This window comes from Neophocaena asiaeorientalis, unplaced genomic scaffold (assembly GCF_003031525.2).
Source record: "Neophocaena asiaeorientalis asiaeorientalis breed wild unplaced genomic scaffold, Neophocaena_asiaeorientalis_V1.1 scaffold144, whole genome shotgun sequence".
NCBI lineage: Eukaryota > Metazoa > Chordata > Mammalia > Artiodactyla > Phocoenidae > Neophocaena > Neophocaena asiaeorientalis.
Genome location: NW_020175532.1, coordinates 2,658,741 through 2,674,333, shown reverse-complemented (window position 1 = coordinate 2,674,333; position 15,593 = coordinate 2,658,741). Strand labels below are relative to the sequence as shown.

Genomic DNA, 15,593 nt, shown 5'->3' with positions numbered 1-15,593 from the left:
TGTATCTGGGATGTACAGCTTGCCTCCTTGTTTCAGGAAGACAAAGCACAGCTTTTATATTTAGCATTTTAACCTTCTAAGAAACTAAACTCCCAGACTGAAAATCCAGGCCTGTGTTGAGTGATACAAAATCAGGAGCTGTATGAACCAACCTCATTCAGTCTGACTGCAATGTAAAGGCTTCATGACTGTGCTGTTTTATGTCAGACCAGGCAAGTTGCAGTTGCCATGAAATGCAATTTGTCAAGAAACCCACACTTTAAATTAGATTAATATCAATAACAACATCAAAACCTCCAAAAATCAGATAGCAAGAACCGAAGGCCATTTCCCAAGGACATCATGAAGGTGTCTCTAAACAGGCATGACTTTGTAAAAAGAGAAAAAAGATTTTAAATGTAGTATCTTTTCACATTATCCTTTACACAGACCTTTATCTGGACAAATCAATTCTTGATAAAAATCCAAGCTCTTTTCAAGACCAGCTACCGTAATTTGGGACAGTGACGAAGAAACATTCATGAATGCACAGAGGTTTTTAAATGGGCTTTTCCTTAGGTCTTTCATCTCAAAATTTTATCCTTTATACGGTAATTCTAAATAATCAGCCTGGAAACAAGTAATGGAAGAATTTAAACTGTAGCTCAGAAAGTAGATTTCTATCTGTGATTCTGATTTGTTTTTGTGAATGCTGGTGATGGCTCATGCAAAAAGTTACTACACAAAAAGCAAAATCTAAGACTGCTGTTTCCCCTGATAAATCCAATTGTTTTTTCTAATACAGATTTGTGTCTCAGGATTTAGAATCTTAACCTTCAAATTAAGAGTACCTAAGAGACTGAGTGAAGCCAATCACTGCTTGACTTTTATTTCCAACCAGGAACAATAACATCTGACGTCACCACATTAAAATGTCTCCCTGCTTAATATCAGGAAAAAAATACAGTTTAGACCTAGCTCAATATATCATTTGGTCCGAATTTCATATTCAAACTATCAAAAAAAAAAAAGCCTTAAAGAGAAAACACATACAGACACACGCATACACACAGTGGGAAAAAAATAAAGCTGATGCTTGCAGCATTTCTTAGCAAGATTATTAGGGAAATGTATAAACACAACACCTTTTCTCTCATATTAACATCTGAAAAGGAAAAATAACCTAAATGTCCACATTTTGGGAAAAAAAGAAGCAAGCGGAGGTCCAGAATTCTTGTAAAAACTGCTGAACAAACTTCATTTTCTCTTAAGAGGTCACCAGGAGAGGCAGTTTCTCAACATTTGTGCTTCATGGCAAGCTAAGGAGAGAAAGGGACACAAGTAAGATGTTAGCAGCAGTGGGGAGAGTTCCTTTGCTGCTCCTTCCCCACATCCGCGATGAGAAGCGACACCAAGATTCTTCTTGCTGTGGCAGATCACCTGCAGTGCACAGCGGCGCTTAGTAAATGCGCAGCGTGTCCCTCAACAGTCCACTGACTCGTCCTGCCAGTGTTGTCGTTGGTGTATGTGTCCAGGTCAGGGAGCGTGCTACGTGATGCTCCTTCATGCCACTGAAGGAGCAAATGGAAGAGCCAAAGTGGAGGCAGAATGAGTGACCTACCCTAGAAACAAAGGCCTCTGGGCTCCCAGGTTACTAGTTATCCAGGAAGACCAACACTCTCCAAATGTATTTACTGACATCTCGTAAAGTATTAAAAATCACCAACTGTAGAGAAACAAACAAGCTGCAGTAATCCACGTGATATCCTGGACATTCAACCAGGTCCAAAGCACTTGACAATTAGACTGTTTTACCAACCAGGACTGAACAATAGACCAAATTCAGACCTTGACTTACTGCTCCCACTGGTATTTGAAAAATGTGGTTTACTGAAATGTTAGATCTTTATAAATGGGAACACCAAATACCACTGTATCATTCAATAGCTTCCCAAGCCCAGCTGGAGCCCATGATAATATATTTAAGGAAATGTATGCAGGTACAAAACATAAAATTAATCTGACATTGCTTTCCTTAGCCGGATCCCTTCCAAGGAGCCCATATACTGACGTGAAGCAGAAGGCAGGTTTGAGGCTGAATTGTGATCCCTCATGTGTCTAGAGTCTGGTATTAGGGATTAATCCCTGAGACTGGGGCTGGAGTTACTGGGGGTAGTCACGTCGCTAAGTTAATCTCTACTTGGGCAGCGTCAGCTGGAGGAGCTCCAGGTGCCTGTACCTGGTGAAGCCAGCCTAAGCGAATATCCCCAAGGACCTTTTGCAGTGCTGATGCCACCAGCCAGTCAACTGTCAGATGGTGTTTGTGAAGCCCTGAGTGTGTCCAGGCTGCTGTGCTCAGTGCTGCGGGGTGAAGCCCTGAGTGTGTCCAGGCTGCTGTGCTCAGTGCTGTGGGTTTTTGCCAAGAAGGTTAACTCCTGAACTCGAAGAGTTTACAGTCCAGGAAACATGGTGGGTGGAAATGGCAGAGCCAGGGCTCTCTCTCAGATCCGTCCCGCTCCCTGGCCACACGCTGAGCCCCTCCACTGTATGGCCTCCACTTCTTGCTCTGTGTCTACTTTTACTACATTATTTAGCAATGTGGACCATTCAAATCAACACAGAGCTGGTAAGTGTCGTGCATAATGAATACCAACCATAAATATTTGATCAGTGCTGCTGTCCTGTTACTCACTCAGCTGTTAACCTTCAGCTAATGGGCTTTGCCAATTTACCCACAGTCATTAATCCTCAGAAGCAATCGTGTTGCTTCTCACACCAGACCCTGGTTTACCTCTCCAGTGCAGCTGGGACTGGCGCTAAGGGGAGCCCCAGCCGGGCAGGGCTGTGCCAGTTCAGCTTTGCAGAAGTACAGCTGGATTGGACATTTTGCCATTTGAGGTATTTTTGCATACAGGCGCATCATTTCCACGCTACCTCGTTTTGTTTGTTTTTTTCTTTAACTTCCTGGGAGTTAGAAGCTTTAGAATATGGAAGGCACGATACTGTTGCTTCCCTGCTACAAATCTGCTGTATGACCTTGAGCTCTAAGTCACAATTGCTCCGTACCTCGGTTTCCTCATGTCTATAAATATCATCTCCAACTCAAATGCTTATGGATTAATGTAGATGTCAGAGTTCCTACAGAAGAGAAGTTAAAAACTTCCTTTTGCTATATTTTTGTTTTCTTAATGTTTCATGGAAAGCTTTCTCTTCCAAAGCTGTGTAAATGACTCCATCTAAATTATAATAACAACAATAATAGAAAAAACAACAATGATAGAAGAAGTTGTTTCTCATACAGGGGGTATTTTTTTTAAGAGGCCTGGACTCTTGAGGTCCCTTCTAGCTCAGACCCACAGGGAGTAGATGACCGTGGTAGGGACAGAGGCAGCCATTCCCTGCCAGTGAGGGATATGCCACTCACCACTCCCTCCCCTACAAATGCGCGCTTGTGTGCAGAACAGGGCAGGTCACTGTTCTTCTTGGTGGGAAATAAACAGCATCTGAGGATGCCTAGGTGTGGGTATCCCTCTCGCCTGCTGACTCACCAGCCAAGGCAGGTGGCAAAGCACTGCACACACTGCACTGTTGCACTTTCTGAAGCAGGCCAGGCCTGCTCTGTGGCTGAGCTGGACTTCCCTAAGGTCTGAGACCATACCAAGCTCATAGTTCAGGAAGGAACCACGCTTCCCAAGCCAGGCTGAACACAGCTGGGGGAGAGGGGTTGCAGACACATTTCCATTGGCTCTGCAGGAGTGAAGCGCCCACATGTCTTGATGGCAGGCTCCTACAAAGGTGATCCACTCACTAATGCACCTGGGTCACAGTAGGAGTCCTGGGAAAATCGAGAAAGCCAGAGATAGCCTCTTCTGTTGCAGTCCAGAAGGTGTGCCCTACTCTCCAGCTGAGGTTGCATGCTCTTGTTCAACCAGGGAGCCCAGAGGAACTGTCACCCAGCGCTGCCTTTCTCTGTCAGGGCTCTAACAAGTGCACTGTGTCTTGACGTCTAAACACAGCCCACTCTTTATGAGTCGACAGAGCCATGTTTGGGGAGGCAGTGGTGGAAGGCCTGGGTTCCATCTCTGAGCTCTCTCCTCACCAGTAGGCCTGGTAGGGGCTTGGCCAGTGAAATGACATCTTCACAGACAGCCTACACTAGTGGGACAAATCGGGAGTCCTGGTCCCTGGGAAAATAGCCACACCTTATCTCAAGAGGTCAACCTCCTCCTGAGGAATCCTGCCCATGCTGGTGATTCATAAGCACACATCCCAGACTTGGCAGTTTTAGAAAACTGCAAGTCTGGTTATTATTGTGTCTCTCTCCCACTCCCTCAAACTACAGTAAGAGACACTTAGCAGCCCCTCCTCCCCAACCCTTACGCCACCCACAGGAGAGGAAGCCAAAGTAAGTGGAGACTGCCCCCTGCCGCATCCATCTCTACGGAAATAGGTAACTGGCTGGTACCAGTCCTCCCAGTGGTCAAAGCCAGAGACCCCTGTGCCTTTGGTGGCTTAATCAGTTTCTGTTCTGACGGGTCCTGTTTGCAAGGGCTGCTCTGTGTTTAGAAAGTGTCAGCATTCAGCAGGAGGCCCTCCCACCCCCCTTTGGAGGGCACAAAATCTTTACCACCAGTCCCTCCCCACCCCTGTGCTGGGATCCTCAGTCACATTTCTCCAACCCTCCAGTACATGTGATGGACTGGAGCAGGCTCAGCAGAAACCATCTTTATGGAAACAATTATAACTAATATTAACTGAGGTTTATATGCACCAAGTATTGTACTAACCAATGTATAGGTTTGAATGCATTCAATTCTCTCAACAACACCCTAGGAGAAAGGTACTATTGTTAGTTAGCCCTATTTTACTGATGAGGAAACTGGGGCTTAGAGAAATTAAGCCCCTGCCCAAGGTCATGGAGTTGCTAAATCAAACACAAGATGTTAACTACCATACCATACTGTCTTCCCAACTACCTAGCAAACTTGGCCACAGTATCAGGGAAACACGGTGACCAGGGCCAAGAATTCTGGCCATCTGGTTAGGTTATCCAACCCAGTGTTTGTGTGACCTCCTCTGGGGCGGATAGTGACATGGATGACCTCCAGGTATTGTCTACTCCGCATTAGGAAGAATGATTTCACAGACTTCCTTGGTAACCTGGTTCATGGCCTAATCATTAATCTAAACTCTTATTTTAGCAGAATGTTATCAGTGCACCATTGAGTGCTCTATTCTGTATAACAAGACACGAAAGAGAATTGCTGCAATATCGCCCTTCGCAGACTTGAAGACAATTAAAAAATAATTCCTGTAGTCTTTTCTCCTCCAAATCAACACTTTAAATGTTCCCCCAGACTTCCACTGCCCATCCCCCTTTCAAATCACTACAGTTGCTGTTGCTATAAATGAAGTTGGGTGGGAATTCTAACATCTCCACTCCATCATTATTTCTATATCACAAAGGCTGCAGAAGGGATGTGGGGAACCACAATTCTGAGCTTGCTCCCTCTGTGACAGCCGCAGCAAGACAGGCTCTGGCCCCCAGCAGGGCTGCCTGCATTTTCAGCCAAGTTTGAACTCCAAATGGGCCCCTAAGGCAGCAGTACAGTAAGACACTGTCATGATAGGGAACTGATGACACGAGATGGGTCTGTGCAAAGGGGATGCAGGAAGGGCAGGCTAGATGCATCCACTCAGATCTGGATCTGCAGTCGGGCCTGGCCTTAAGTCTCGGGAGAGGGGCCAGCCTGGCTGAGCTGGGGAGATTTTTCCCGTTGCTTTTCAGGTTGTCCATTCTTGGTTCCTCAGCAAAAGCGGGGTTTTCTTTTGAAGCACATTAATTTTTTCCCCAAAGGTCACCTGAAAAGCCTATCTTGAAAGGCCAGATCATGAGTTTGACATGCCAACAGTTATCAGCAAAAGTTGTTTCTGGAAACCTAAATTCAAAATCACTAGCCAGGAAGGAGCTGCCCTTTGATCCAAAGTACAAGAACAGTAATAAATCCCCTTTTATCACCTGACAAACAGGGCTTCTCTTTCCTTTGGTCTGTGACTGCCTTAGATAGCTGGCTGCCAATAAAAACTCCCCCTTCCCCTTCTGAAAGGCACATTTTCAGTGCATGTGTACACCTGAGGCATGTGGAAAACACCATTCTCTGGACCCAGAGGCAGATGGGAATTTTGCAGGCAGCTCTGCACTAGTCAGGTCAGCCTTAGGAGGTCCAAGGCCCCTCCACAGGGGAAACTAGCCCTGAGGTGCCCTGGGACTAGAATTTGCTTTTTTGTATAGTAAAGAGATAAGAACACAGGATGCGAGGCTCATGACCAGAAAGGGACAGCATGGAAAAGTAAGCACAAGAGCCCACAGTCCTCTTTCAAGCACTGGCTAACAGAGGAGGGATATTCTTACACCTGTCCTACCCCCACCCCCATCCTGTTCCCAGAAATGGGAGCCTTAAACTTCTGGGTAGGAAGTAAAGATGGTCCACATTTCCCAAAGATACGGGGTCAGAGACAGGGATGAAGACAGCAGAAACGAGATAACCAAAGAAACAGGTCCAAGAAGAAATCTTCCCAACTCTGGTACTTACTAAGTAGCAGAAGGAAACTGTATACGGGGGCCAAAGAAAAAAAAAGGCTTGACTTTGTGCCTCCCACCTGGGAAACATACTGAAATAAAGTTTTGGGCACCAAAGCTCCCCGACAACCCAGAGCTGAGCCCTCGGCCGCGCTGCGGGACCCACCTTGTGTGCAGTTTCTGCAAACTGCTGGGCGCTGTTCCTCATGTCTTCCGTCTTCTCCTCTGCGCGGCCTAAGCGCTCCCCGCGCTCGTTCAAGGCCTGGCTCGCCTTCTGCACTGCGCTGGTCACGCTGTCGGCCGCTGAATGGAGGATGCTGTTTCCTGAAACCGGACAGGAAGAGCATCAGAAGCTGGCTTGGCTGACCTACAGTGACACCCCCGCCCAGGGTGAGCACCCCGAAAAAGCAAGGTGGGTCAGACTCTGGAAGGGCCTTGAGTGTCTAGGAAACAAGTCAACTTTTCTTCTTACTTGGTCTGACTGACTCACTTTTAGGAAGAATACCCACTGACTGTAGGACCTGGGCAAGTGCTGAAGGCTTCTTTCGCAGCCCCATCACTGACAGCACTCACTTCCGTTCTACCGGCATTCTGTTTGGTGAGGCTCAGAAGAGCGGGGTCCATCTGAATTTAGGACTTGGCTTGCAAAGGTAGATGGGAACCCTAACAAGTCCATAGAATTAGGCAAGTTCAGTGAGACATATCTGGATCATATGAGCATTTCCTCTTGACCTGGGGTTTAGATGGATAACCACAGGAAAATTGGGAGTACAGAACTTCTCCAGATATGATGCTCTGTATTCCTTTCAACTGTTCCCTTCCATTTTACTCCTTCACCCCTATATGCACAGCCCCACGTAAGAAGCTATCGATCAGTCTCAAAGTTCAGAGGAGATATGTCAGTTCCCAACCTTGAATCCCGAGCCATGGCCTGGATGGTTGGTCCTCTTGGCCTCTGATCTCAAGTATATGAAATGTGGGACCTCAACACTGTATTCTAGCCAGCAGGTGAAACACAGTGACAGAAACCTGTCCTAGAAGGAACCTGGCACTCCCAGGTTCATGAATGATGATACTGAGAAAGTTGAAAACCATCACATTTCAAATGGTTATGCATCCCTGACATCCCACGTACCAGGACTGGAAAAGAGAATCCAACAGTGACGAACTGGCAGGTGCATAACCCATGGAGACCTAGAAACTTGCCAGATTGCAACCAAAGGAGATTTATAGCTGCGTTTCGTTCATGCTGAGTGGGAGATAGTTAAATGGCATTTTATATAATAGCTGTATGTCTTTGAATAAGTTTTTATTACATCATTTAGCTTTGTACCTGGGATGGATGCATCTAGCCACAGACAGCTTTTAATAGAAACGTAATTTCCGCTGGTCTCAGCTGCAAAGGCTTCCTCATTTCTCCTCTGTGGGAACAGTCTGAAAAGGATCTCAGGCAAAGAAAGTGCCTGCCCCAGAGGAAGCACCTTGTAAATTGTTTTCCACTTTTCTTCTTTAGGGGTGGATTTCAAGGGCTTCCACTCTGCACTAAGGGGAGGAGAATGGAGTTAGCTTACTGACTGAGCTGCATCAACACTACTGGAGCCGAGATAAGTCAGCACAGGTTAACAGAGGAGATGTGGCTCTGGAGAAACTGGCTGAATGCGAGGGTTGGAATGGAAGGTCTGTCTTGGTCTTCAGAACAGATTTAGGAGGAGAAATCTGGGTTCCCATTTGCTTTCATATCATGGTTATGATTATAGCCTATCACCACTGCTTAATATCTGAATAGCATTTTGCAATCATAAAGCATCTTTACAAATATTGTCTCATTTGATTTTCATAGAAATTCTACCGAGAAGACTGAGACTAGGTGAGGTTCAGGGCTTCCACAAGATCATGTCACTAGGGAAGTGACATAGCTAGCACTGGAACCTGGTTTCCCAATGCCTTTTCCTTATTCTGTACCTTCCTCTCTGCAGGTGTGGCGTTGGTCACGGAAAGCAATTACTATGACAGAATTGTGAGAACACCAGCATAGATAGGTTTTGACAGGTTATTTCCCAAGGTAATGCCTGTTTCTGTCCTAAAGAAACCTATTCCTCTTGGTAAATGAAGAGTTATTGCCTAAGCTGCATTGCAAGCCAGGTGCTCCCAAGAAGGAACAGGCCAAGGGGAAAGAATAAGACAGTGAAGGGACTGAAGGTGCAGAGGAGTTGGGGGAGGGCACAAGAAAATCTCCCCTTCCTGCTTCCTTCCACATGCCCACAGCTTAGCCGCCAGAGGCTAGAGAAAAGATGGGGCAGGGTACCTGCAACTCCACAGCCAGGAACAGCTGCATTAAACCAAAGGGATTTTAGAATTAGTTATCATAAAATCAAGAGGGTATATTACCAGGATAGGTTTTCTCCCCGTCGGAACTGACCCTCGTGGTGCCCTCAAAGTGAGACACATCTGTGTTTCTAGAATGAATCTGCTTTGTGTGAGCCATACTGTTTTCCTGTCATGACTTTCTTAATCTTGTACAGACGTCAGATCAACACTGCACCCAGTTTTATATGATATTGTTTAACCAAGAGTTGTTATAACTAAAAGAGAACCAAATGCTGTCTTCATTATTCAGTGATGACACTGCTGACCACTATCAATAAAAAATCCACCTTCAGTTATTTTCAGCCATGAGGATGGATTTGAACAAATCTCATCACCTCAGTTGAAATATCCTCCCCTGGTTTCAATTCTACCTGTATTTCAGGCTCAGTGAAGTCCCATCGCCTTTATCAAGGTTCAGGTCAATTACATTCTCTTCTCAACTTTGTAAGAACTGTCTGTATCCTTCTTGGGTGACTGATCAAGTACAGTCATGGGCAACTCTTCTACCTCATTTCTTCACCCATAGATGTGATGACTTCCCAGCTGGATTATATATTCCCTGAGGGCACCTTTCGCTCTGCTGACCATTCCCTAAATCCTGAATCTTCCTCCTCTAGATTCGGGTCTCCCGCTTGCTTGCTCTATTCTCTCTGATATCTTGCAAATGCTGTAATTCCAGGGTTCTGTCCTTGGCCCTCTTCTCTTTCTCATTCTGCAGACTCTCCCTAGGACAATTCTACTCAGCTCATGGCTTCAATGACCAAATTTTTGCTTTTTTCTAGGTTGTGCTGCTGAGGCTCCAGACCCACGTTTTCTTACTGGGCAACTTCAGGTGAGTCACCGAAAATCATCTTGAATTCGGTATGTCTACACCTGACCCCATTATCACACCAGCTTTTCCTTTGGGGTCCCCTGCTCAGTCAATAACTCCCCCATCTGCCCAGCTTTCTCCTCAATTCAGAAATCTGGGAGCCCAGTCCAGATTCCTCCCTCACTTTTACCACATACGACTACAAGTCACCTGCTGTCCAGCCCTCTACTCTCCGCCCTCTTTGCCAGCTTCATGATCTCTCTATGGATCCAGTCCCTCTTGCCTTCAGAGATACAGCAATAGCCTTTTGTTGTTAGGTGGCCCCACACCTCTTCTGGTTCATCTTCCACACGTTTCTGTAGTACACTTTTAAAAAGGCAAATTTGTTACCATCTTCTCACTGCTTCCAAGAAAAAATTGAGAACTTTGCCCTGCCTCACTCTCAGCTTATCTTAGAACCTCATCCATTTTTCCTCTCCCTAGCGATCTCCAATCCCACGCCTTGCCAAATTACCTAAATTTTCGCAGATGTGTCATGTTTCTTTTACCTGTATGCCTTTGTGCTTACTGCTACCTCTGTGTGAACTCTGAGTCTCATCTTAGCCTTCCCACTTACTCCTATGTGCTTCAGTACACTTCAGACCCCTTTCCTAGGAAAGACTCATGTCTAGCCCACCCTAAACCATTGTTGCCCCCAACATACACAGTATCTTGTGTCTATTTCAAATGGTGCATTTATCATAATGCATGTTATTGCTGGGTATCTAGTGTGAGCTCCTTGAAGGCAGGGGCTGGGCCTTTCTCACTTTTGTATTTGCAATTCCTGGCACATAGGAGAGACTCAATAAATGTTGGTTGGCTTAGAGGCAGGAAAAATATATCATCCTTCTAATGATTTCTCCATGGCTTAGCAGGGGGTTGGACACATGACTGATGCTGTTACGTGATCTAACTAGGTCTTCAAACTCTAAACTTGCCAAATGACTAAGGGTTTAGTCTGTGTCCCACGAAGCCAGCTATCTCACCTAGAGATTGTTGCAGGAATTCAATGAATTAAGTCAACAACAAAATGCAAAAAGGGGAATGCTTTTGCTATAGTGAAAGCAAAGAGAAAGTTGGTAAAAAATCTGTTGTTACCAGCCTTAAAATAAACAACTACAAGGTATAAAAATAACAGAAGTTAAATAGCTTTTAAATCCAATGCAAGAATAGCAGTTGCCTGACCATTTACTATGTTCTAGGCACTTACTAAAATCTGCTCCTCACAACAGCCTTATGCGCTGGCACATCACTGATCCCATTTTTACCAATGCGAGCACCAACGGAGAGAGAGAGAGGGTTAGCAGTGCACCAAGGATCCCACAGTAAGTGAAGAGCAGAGCTAGGTTTTGAACTCAGGAAGCCCAGCTCCAGAGCCAGTTCTCTTACTCACTGTTATATTGGCTCTCCATGGGAATTTTCTTGTATTTGAGATTAATACAGTCTGCATTAACTGTAAGGAATGAAGACTTCAGTGTAGCAGTTCCTAAAGCATTTCTTAACGCCATAATACAAAAGAAAACATCTTGTCATTATTACAAGCTAAAACAATTTACTATAGAAAATTTAGAATACATATTACCATAAAAAGGCAATAAAATCGCGTAGTATTCAATTGCTTAGAGATAACCACATTTACATTTATGGTACATTTTATTCTAGTAATTTTTCTGTCTATGTTTTCCTAAAACATGGTTGTGGCCATACTATATATATTTAGTACTGTATCCTATTGTGGGTACTTTCCCATGCCATGGAAAATTCTTTGAAAATACTGTTTATAATGGCTACATAACACTGTTGTAATTTATTCAGTTATTTCCCTTTTCATTATTGGGTGCGTGTTCAAAAGTGTCCATCCTTCCTTCCTTCCGTGCACACCACTGTATTTCAACTTCTATATATACTGCAGTGTGCTCACCACCAAAAGCTTAGTTTCCATCTGTCACCGTTACAGTTGACCCCCTTTTTATCTATTTCATCCTCCTCCGACCCCCTTCCTCTCTGGTAACCACTACTCTGTTCTTTGTATCTATGTATCTGTTTTCCTCTTGTTTGGCTTGTTCATTTTTTTAAAAATTGATTTTAACTTAAAAAATATTCCACATATGAGTGAAATCATACTGTATTTGTATTTTTCTTTCTGATTTATTTCACTTAGCATAATACCCTCAAGTTCCATCCGTGTTGTCACAAATGGCAAGATTTCATTTCTTAATGGCTGAGTTCCATTGTCTATACATACACACACACACACACACACACACACACACACACACACACACACACACCCCATATCTTCTTTATCCATTCATCCATCAGTAGGCTCTTAGGTTGTTTCCATATCTTGGCTTTTTATAAACGATGCTGCAGTGAACACAGGGGTGCATATATCTTTTTGAATTAGTGTTTTCATATTCTTCAGATAAATACCCAGAAATGGAATAGCTGGATCATATGGTAGTTTATTCTTAATTTTTTGAGGACTCTCCATATTGTTTTTCATAGTGGCTGCACCAATTTACATTCCCAACAACAGTGCTGAGGGTTACCCTTTCTCCACACCCTCTCTAACACCTTTTTGAAAATAACCATTCTAATGGTCATGAGGTAATATCTCATTGTGATTTTAATTTAAATTTCCCTAATAACCAGTAGAATTAAGAAAACAGTTCCATTTACCATTGCAACAAAAAGAATACCTAGGAATAAATTTAACAAAGGAGGTAAAAGATCTACACATTGACAACTGTAAGACACTGTTGAAAGAAACTGAAGACACAAAGACATGGAAAGATATTCCATGCTCATGGACTGGAAGAATTAACACTGTTAAAAATATCCATTACCTAAAGAAATTTACAGGTTAAATGCAATCCCAATGGCATTTTCCACAGAACTAGAACAAAAAAATCCTAAAATTTATATGGAACCACAAAAGACCCCAGATGGCCAAAGCAATCCTGACAACAAAGAACAAAGCTGGAGGTATCACACTCCCTGACTTAAAATTATACTGCAAAGTTATATTTAATCAAAACAGTATGGTATTGGCAGAAAAACAGACATACAGATCACTGGAAATGAACCGAGAGCCGAGAAACAAATCCACACACACATGAAAAATTAATCTACAATAAGGGAGTGAAGAACATGCAACAGAGAAAAGATTGTCTCTGCAGTAAATGGTGCTGGGAAAACTGGACAGCCACATGCAAAAGAATGAAACTAGACCACTATATTATACCATACACAAAAATCAACTCAAAATGGACTAAACACTTGAATGTAAGACCTGAAACTATAAAAATCCTAGAAGAGAACATGGGCAGTATGCTCTTTAACTTTGGTCTTACCAGTATCTTTCTGGATATGTCTCCTCAGGCAAGGGAAACAAAAGCAAAATTAAGCAAATGGGATTACATGAAACTAAAAAGCTTCTGCACATTAAAGGAAAGCATCAAAAAAAAAAAAGACAACTTACTGAATAGAGCAAGGTATTTGCAAATCATATATCTGATAAGGGATTAATAAATAAAGAACTCATACAACTTAATAACAATAAAAAACAAAAATTAAAAAATGGGCAGAGGATCTGAATAGGCATTTTTCCAAAGAAGACATACAGATGGCCGACAGACACATGAAAAGATGTTCAGCATCACTAATTATTAGGACAGTTTTGTTTTTAAAATGAGGCTGCAGTTACTTTCTTGCATTTACATGCGCACACACACAATCTTTGTCCATATCTCTGATAATTCCTCGAGATTAAACTGCTGGTTCAAAGGACACACACGTTTTTGAGGCTCTTGCTGAAAATTGCTTCCCTGAAAGACTCATTCAGTATTCAGAACTATTCATTTGAGTGCATGCTATGTGCTAAGCACTGTTACCTTGACAAACTGGCAGAATGACTTTGAGGGAATGTTTTAAATTCTCTGATCTTTAGTTTCCTCATCTGTAACTCCACCTCATGTGGTTGCTGTAGAAGTTAAGATGAAGATGTATGTATACAAAGTGCCTACAGGTGCTCAGTGAATGCCTATCCCTCTACCTCCCTAAGACCACATCTACTCTCTAGGAACTTTGGAAAAACTGCGCAATCCCACCCAGTTCCTTTTACCATTTGCATGTCATGCATTTGCATGTCTCCTCTTTTATCTTGGGGCTAAGTGTCTTGAAGCTCTCAGGAGACACTTAGATCTGTGTATACTTGCTGTGTGCACCTCAGAGAGAGCTGAACACATGCTCATTAAATCAAGGCATGCCTTGTAAAGAAGGATGCTTAACTCAAAAGTTGGGGCCCATCATATTGTGCTGAGTTAAATCTGGAAATAAAAGTCTCCTGAGGCAGATAGAACAGTAATTCTCTCTAAATAGGCAGGAAGCACATTAATACCCAAATTTATTCAAACAGTCTGAGAAGAGGCTGTCAACCACTGCAAATAATGTCAACTACTTTTTGAACTACAGTCTCTGAGAATAGAGCAGAGACCAGTCTTACTTCATTGACATTGCATTCACATTGGTTCCGCTCAATATGTGCTTTAAAAAATATATTATGCTGGCATATTTTAAGTTAAGTGATTGAGAAGACCTTCCTGAGAGAGCAATTTGAGATAAAGCTATAACGTTGTGTTCAGTCACTGTTTGAAAACAATGAAAATAAATTTAAATGTATAGGAAAATGAGGGGAAAACAATAAGGTATATTGAAAAGTGACAATGGAAGAGAAAGGAGGATTGTTTTTAAAAGCCCACAGACCACACCAACAAATATAAACATAATTTCTTTATATCATCCTAGACTTCAGGTTGTATCTTGGTAATCAAAATTCCTAATTCTATAGCTAGTAAAGAGTCAATTTAAATAGAATTTTCAGCAGGTATTTCCTATATTAAACACACATGTAGATATATGAAGTACAAAATACTCATGTTTGGAAAAAAGCAGGAAAATCATCTAAAAAACAAACAATTGATAAACCTATGGCAGTCTATACTCGGAGTTGAGTAAACATGGTCATCTCAGGGCACTCTCTTTTTTTCAGGGCACTCTTTTAAAACAGAAATCTGGTAATAGTTTTGCATGGACTATTTGTATTCTATAATCAGTTTAACCACAATAAAGCCCCATTTATCCAAACTAATTTAAAGGAAAACCAATTATGAAAAAAACTGGATTTGGGTTTTAGTACCATAAACTTAAAAAATGGGCAGGGAGATCTATTTTAATTTTTTTTCTATTTACCTTTTTTAAAAATTCAAACAAAGTCACAAAAATTATAACCATCCTCATCAGTTCACTCAGGCCCATGTAATTAATTTTTTTTCATCTTGATCTTTTGTTAGCACTTTTATGAATTCATCAGTTTTCCATTAGAGTTCTGAGTTCAGCAGTATAGTCAGTGACCAGAAACCTGTACTTGTCAGGGTCTTTTCCATGAATTCCTTGAAGATGAAACACTTTTATAGGAACATTTTTGCAAAAGCATCAGAGTACACCCAGAACTCTCTGTAAATGACAAAAGACTTAAAAAGGACCACGGTTAAAGATTTGATGAAAGTTCATAATAATGCAATTGACAGGAAATTTAGTTATTTCTGAGATATACATTTTAAAGTAATAACTAGAATTATGGCTTATAACATTATACCAGAACATATAAGATTTTTAGAAATTTCATGTAATGTCTGAAACATTTATATTAACGTATTTCCATACAAATAACCCAAAGAAAGTTTAGTATTACTTGTTGGGGTTTTTTTTTTTGTTTTTTTTTTATACTGCAGGTTCTTATTAGTCATCAGTTTT

The 15,593-nt window shown here is 42.4% G+C and overlaps 1 protein-coding gene across 1 annotated transcript in view; it reads right to left on the bottom strand.

The window, feature by feature from the left end:
- Positions 1-843: 843 nt before the first annotated feature.
- Positions 844-15,593, bottom strand: part of STXBP6 (syntaxin binding protein 6) — a 265,295-nt gene continuing 250,545 nt past the window's right edge. The window contains exons 5-6 of the mRNA XM_024769184.1: positions 6,726-6,883; positions 844-1,298 (exon numbers count right to left, since the gene is read on the bottom strand). Of these exons, the coding sequence (XP_024624952.1) occupies positions 1,275-1,298; positions 6,726-6,883 (182 nt within the window). The 3' untranslated portion in view covers positions 844-1,274. The remainder of the gene's footprint in view (positions 1,299-6,725; positions 6,884-15,593) is intronic.